General features: G+C 37.2%; 1 protein-coding gene across 2 annotated transcripts in view; it reads right to left on the bottom strand.

The window, feature by feature from the left end:
- LOC117100946 (transmembrane protein 163-like) overlaps positions 1 to 1,551 on the bottom strand; it is a 9,856-nt gene extending 8,305 nt beyond the window's left edge. Inside the window, exons 1-2 of one of the 2 annotated variants that reach the window (XM_033240790.1) lie at positions 1,430 to 1,551; positions 2 to 154 (exon numbers count right to left, since the gene is read on the bottom strand). In XM_033240790.1, coding sequence (XP_033096681.1) covers positions 2 to 6 — 5 coding nt within the window. In that variant the 5' untranslated portion in view covers positions 7 to 154; positions 1,430 to 1,551. The remainder of the gene's footprint in view (position 1; positions 155 to 1,429) is intronic. The other variant, XM_033240791.1, reaches the window with a different exon arrangement.
- Between the last annotated feature and the right edge of the window lie 4,974 nt (positions 1,552 to 6,525).

The following is a 6,525-nucleotide window of genomic DNA, read 5'->3' as shown; positions in this document are numbered from 1 at the left end:
CAACATTGGTTTTTATACCAACCAAAGCTCCATTGTGCGTTTCAGTCAATTTTATGAGAGAAGGTGCCCTGGTGGTTACCGTAGATCTGCACGATGTCCTGTAGGTCTCGGTGATGATACTCGCCTTAATAACGAGAGGTTGCAGGTTGGAATCCTGTAAGAAACACCATTTTTCATACAACTAAATAAAGGAACTATTCGTTGAAGGGCTATGATCGCGATTGTTCATCTTAGCACTTATTATTTTTTATCCATTTGTTAAATATCGTGTTTACGGTGCTCGCAAACGTAATTTGAATATCATTGACTATGCTTTTCATCAAGCTGCGACCTATAAGCTTATTTATTTTTACCATAGCTCCACTATTTGTGAGCGTTCCAGTCAGTTGTATGATGAGAGAAGTTGCTCGAGGGTTAGATTTGCGCGTGTACCCTTTGGTCTAATGGGTATGATACTCATCTTGATAGCGAGAGATTGCAGGTTCGAATCCCTCCAGAGACATTTTTCATACAACTGAATAAAGGGCGCTGAAGGGCTATGCACAATTATTATTTATCCACTTGTGCACGTAGTTCAACAGCATACCGTACTCGCTCGAATAAGTGCCCCGTTGAATAAGCGCCCCTTAATCATGAACATTGTCTTAAGCACCCCGTTTGAATAAGAGTCCCTCGGTGTCTATTAATTTTTTTAACAATATCTTGTGATTGATATTTTTTAGCAAACGATAATCTAACTAATCCTGAGACTGTGGTTGGCATGATTTGAGCTGCGGAATGGATTCACATTTTCTTATGTCAATTTCAAAATTGACATAGGCCTATCTGGACCTTATCTTTCCAACTTTCCTCTTCTTACATTTTGTCTACTTCTCTTTTTCTTTTCTCGACAATTTGCACTTTTAGCACGTTTTCATGTGAGTTTGCAAGAATCCCTGCAATGATCCTGCTAATCACAATCGGTAGATGGCCAACAAGCTTATACACCACCACCACCACTAATTTCATCTGCTGTTGAAACTCACAGAATTCCTGTCACGCGAGCCATGCTCTCTAGACGACTGCAACAGAACCATTCGTAATCTTTGGATGTCCTTATATAATTTTTTTTTTCATTCAAAAATTACCCAAGTTTCCAGAAGAACCCCTCAATTTTTTTATATATGTATATTTCCATAAGCGCCCCTCAATTTCCACTCTGTTTTCATAAGTGCCCAGTTTGAAGCGCCTCGTTTGAAAGTGCCCCTCAAAAGGGCAAAACAATATTTTAAGCTTAAGCGCCCGGTCGCTTTCGCGCGAGTACGGTATGTAAACAGATGAAATACCATAGTTGACGAATATAACGAAAAATAATATCTTTTATTTCTCACGAATATTTCTATATATTCCTTAGTAGGCCTATATATATTATGGATATATTCAATATTACCTTTTTAGCAGAAAGCTCCTTAAATGCAAGTAGTTACCTACAAGTAACGATGAGATTTATAGGCCTAACTGTGTTCTCCTAGCTTGTAACTCACTTGCAATCATAAAAATGGTGAGTCACCAGTGTGGACAGTGTATACTGATTTATATGACCTATAACTTAAATAATATACCAATAAACAAACACATAATAATTTTTATGTATTGCGATTAGAGTTAAACACTCATTTACATAATAATAAACTATAAAGATATATACTTTTTGATTACGGTATCTTTTGGAATTCGCGAATATTTGGTTATTTATCATTTATTATTAGTATTATTATATTAATAATAACATATTATTATTATTATTATTATTATTATTATTATTATTATTATTTAGTAGTAGTAGTGGTAGTAGTGGTAGTAGTAGTAGTAGTAGGTCTATATCTATGAACATTTTATAAACTAAATTATATATTTATTTTATTATTTTTATCATGATTATCAATTTTATTATTTATATTCAAATTTATCATAACATCTGTTCTTACCATTTTAGCAGAAAACAATTCTTGTATGCTAAAAAGAATTTTATAACTTTTGTAGGGATGGGATTTCAACTGTGTTCAACTTTTCCGCCTATTCGTTCACCATCATAACACATTGAGGCCCTTCTTTTAGGTAAAACGATCTATCTTAAATTTTCTTTTTCAATTTTTTGACTATTATGTTTTAAAATAACTTGGAAGGCAAAGGAGGGCAAGCACAGGGTTCAACCCTAACAAATGCAAAATTTTTGTGTTTTTAATTCTAATTCCGTCGGAATTGATCAAAACTCCCTAAATGTGCAATTTTTAGAGGAAATTGGCCTACCTCAACAAGAAATGCTCTTATGTTATATGGCCACACTGGTTTTTTTTTAAACTGAATATAAGCATTTTCCTTATGGCTTTATTTATTACAAACATATTCATTCAACATCATTACACATTGAAGCCCTTCTTTTAGGTAAAACGATCTATCTTAAATTTTCTTTCTTGAGTTTGGGACTATGTGTTATAACTTAGAAGGCAAAGGAGAGCAAGCAGAAGCTTTAACATTAAAAAATGCGCGCGAAGCGCGCCAAAAGGTTTGTTTTTTTAATTCTAATTTCGTCGGAATTGATCAAAACTCCCTAAAATGTGCAATTTTTTAGAGGAAATTGGCCTACTTCAACAAAATATGCGATTTAAAATTTGAGATTTTCAGGCACTTTCCCGGGTGAAAAGGGCATTCAATAGGGAAAGATTTTCCACAGATGGATTTTTCCCCTTGTCCCCCGGTGGTTACGCCACTGCGGAGAATACCTGGCGGCTTAGATCAAATGCGATATGGACACTTTTTGAAGTGGAGAAGGGGTTGCAGGCCGGGGTATTGTGATATCTGTTAATTATATCTTCCTTTTTATTCTGGTCTTTATTTTTCTCTTCTCTTTTTCTTTTCCTTTTTCCTTTCTTTTTCCCCTTCTTTCTCTTTCCATCCCTCTCCCCTCTTTCTTTTCTCTCCTTACCCAGCCCGGTACGACGGCTTGTTCAGCCCGGTAAAAACCGTCAGGGGGGACAGTCTGCCCCCTGGCCCCCCGCCTGTTACGCCACTGCTTATAAGATGAATGGGAATATGAATCATGCAGATCTGGAATCAAATCTAGGTGGTGGGGTCAACATTCCTCTCCCTGGAAAATTTTGATTTCTAGATGGCGGGAAATGACCTTTCTCGACTTTTGAGCTAGGTGTCTAATGACTTTGTTCTTCAAAATTCAAGGTTTTCCCCCTCATGAAAACGGTAAGGTAAACTTTCTCATTATGGTAAATAGGCCTGTTATGTGTGTATACATACATTTTTAAAAAAAATCGAGTAGTTGCATACGATTTTTTCCATGAGATGAATCCCAAAAAGAAAGGAGGGTCCGGGGGTTCCCCAGGAAAATTTTGATTCCAAGAAGGCGGGAAATGAGCTTTCCCAACTTCTGAGGTGTCTTTTAAATTAAAGTAATTAAAAAATACTTCAGAAGTCGGGAAATCTCATTGTCCACCATTTAGAAATCAACATTTTCCCGGGAAGAACTCGAACCTCCTTTTCTATGGGTTCATTGATTCATTATAAAATTTTCAAGAGGGGAACACCTTGAATTTTGAAGTTCTTCAAAATTCAAGGTTTTCCACTCTTGAAAACGGTCAGATACTTTTTCCCATTGTTATTACAGTAATTAGGCCTTATGTGTGTATACATACACAAAAAAGATTGAATAAGCTGCATTCGTAGTTTTTCCATGAATCGATAAATCCCAAAAAGGGGGGGGGGGGTCCTGTGGTTCTTCCCCGGGAAAATTTTGATTCCTAGGTGGCGGGAAAAGAGCTTTCCCGACTTCTGTGGTGTCTTTTAATGACTTTTAAATTCTTCAAAATTCAAGGTCCCCCCCTCCCTTGAAAATGATTCAATTAATCAATGAACTCCAAAGATATAGGGGGTCTGGGTTCCCCCGGGAAAATTTCGATTTCTAGATGGCGGGAGATGAGCTTACCTGACTTCTAAAATGTCTTTTAATGACTTTTAAAGCTCTTCAAAATTCAAGGTTTTCCGCTCTTGAAATAGGTCAGGTAAATTTTTCTCATTTTTTATTTTATGTGTGTATACATACAAAACAAATGAGTAGTTGCATGCGTTGCAAGAAATCAGCTCATGGGTACTGAAAAGGTAGGTCTAGAATTCTTTTCTTTTTGCCCTTTTTTTGTTGCCCAGGGGAGGGGTAAGGACCATTTACCCCCTCCCCCAGATCCGCCAATATGAATTTCCAGAAAATGTAACTCGGTCGGGTACTGGATAAACATTCTCTTTCCCATCCTTCTCCACCTTCTTCCCTCCTTCTTTTTTTGCATTTTCGATCATACAAAAATCTCCAGACATTATATATTTTTGGCCAAAAAGTGGGGGCCCACCACTGAGGGTTTGTTCAATTCAAATCCATTTTGCAACTAATTCTTAGCACTCCTTCAAATTCCGTGGACTTGAAGGCACTAAAAACGTTCCATACTATTCTACTAGAGCCAAGCAAGCTGGAGGGAAGCAGGGTTGCCATTTGGCCTTTTTGACGGCCAGATTCATCAAATCTGGCCGTATAAAAATTTGCCTGGCCGTAACGTTTGAAAAGTCACGGCCAAACTATATTTGGCCGAATTTGGCCGAATTTTTGAATTTACATTTTTTTTCAATACAGGCCTAATATAACATAGACTTGATTTGGATGTGTAGTTTTTGGTAGCTTAAATTCTATATTTGATTCTAATCAAAGTGGTGGATAGAGGGAGGGGGTTCGCCCCCCCCCACCCTCTCTGTGAAGAAACGTAACAAAATACTATGGGTCCTGGCTTACACAATTTCATGCTAATTAGACGCGGATCCAGACCTTCGCCCACTTCGCCCAGGCGAAGGTCAGGGTGAGAATTCAAAATAAAATGTTGACCATTTATTCCAACAATCATACTTACTTTCCTTGACACTTATTTTGAACATTACCATTAGAAAAATGTTTAAAAATCCACACTATCCTATACCTTACACTTTTGAACTGATTGTACTGTAGGCCCTACCAGAGAGAGAGGAACATTCCCAATACATTATGGTCTTCCACTTCTATAGCGCATGATACAGTGCATAGCAAACGTTATGTAACCACTAATAATACTCAGGTCCAGTGGCGTAGGTATGGGCAGTGCAGTGAGTGAGTGCACAGCACTGGGGCCCGGGGCTATTGGGGGCTCGTTCAATATGTATAATGATCTAAAAATATAACTTCCTATAAAATCCTATTCAAAATTTAAAAGGACCCTTCAATAATATTAGGTTTTAGAGGCTATAGTTATTGATTATATTCATTACAATTTACCTATTACCTATTTCCCAAACGCTGCAAGTAAAAAAAAAAAACACAATACAAGCCCTTACGTATACGATGGACTAATATACTTTTTGAAATCACATTTCTAAAGCAATACAATCGTCACGCACATTTGTGTTTGTGGTATTTTTAAGTTGGTTCAACTATTATTGTGTACGTTTTCAAACACTTCAGATCATCATAACTTCATGAATACATTTTAGATTCAATTCACTGCAAGTAGGTCGATGACTGTTCTATTATTGACTGGTAATTGTTATCATCGTGATGGCATAGACAATACCTGGATTTGCGTCAGGAGAATCAATTATGCCCAACCTGTCTTGAAAATGTATTGGATACTCAGTGCGTGATTCACTAATACACTTTTTGAAATCACATTTCTAAAGCAATAAAATATCGTCACGCACGTTTGTATTTGTGGTATTTTAAAGTTGGGGGCCTACCGGTATATGTGTAATTTTGTCCAACCTGTCGTGAAAATGTACTGAATACTCAGTGCGTGTGAAAACACTTGCAAAAAATATTTACAAGTTGTTCTCCAGTGGAACTCGAACCCACGTTCTCCAGATCACTAGCCTGGCATCATGCCTTTTGACCACCGAGCTTGCACCTGGTGGTCAGGGTTGAATTCGAGCCAAAGTTATAAGCAGCGAGTACTATTTTTGCAAGTGTTTTCACGTCACTACAGAGTATTTAGTACATTTTCACAACAGGTTGGGCACAATTCCACCTATGTGTTCTATCGATGTTGTCAATATTATAATATATAATAGATTCATGAAATGCTTAATAGGCCCTAAACGATAACATGACTTGACCATAGTTTGTTCTCAATATTCTTTAATTTTTTAAACAAAATATTTTTTAGATATTTCTGAGCGTTAATGCCGTCCCGTACTGTATCTGTTATAAAAAAAACCTCTGAATGTATAAGCATTCAGAGTTTCGCCTGAGTAGGCCCCACTAGAGGCTCTGTCTCTATGTCCGATCAGATGCATTTTTACCTTACCTAGGGCCCGGCAGTTCTATGCCATAGTTACCAACCGTCACGCATCACTTCAAAGTGATATTGGATGAAACGCATTTTGCAGAAACACATGCGAGATCATAAATGTGTCACGCATTTAGCACTTGCGTGATAAGGAATTATCACAAAATCAGGGGAAAACGTA

This window comes from Anneissia japonica, unplaced genomic scaffold (genome assembly GCF_011630105.1).
Source record: "Anneissia japonica isolate Jap-2015-1 unplaced genomic scaffold, ASM1163010v1 scaffold287793_len260017_cov185, whole genome shotgun sequence".
Taxonomy (NCBI): Eukaryota; Metazoa; Echinodermata; class Crinoidea; order Comatulida; family Comatulidae; genus Anneissia; species Anneissia japonica.
Note: the sequence above shows the minus strand (reverse complement) of the source record. Positions and strands in the feature narration are given on the sequence as shown.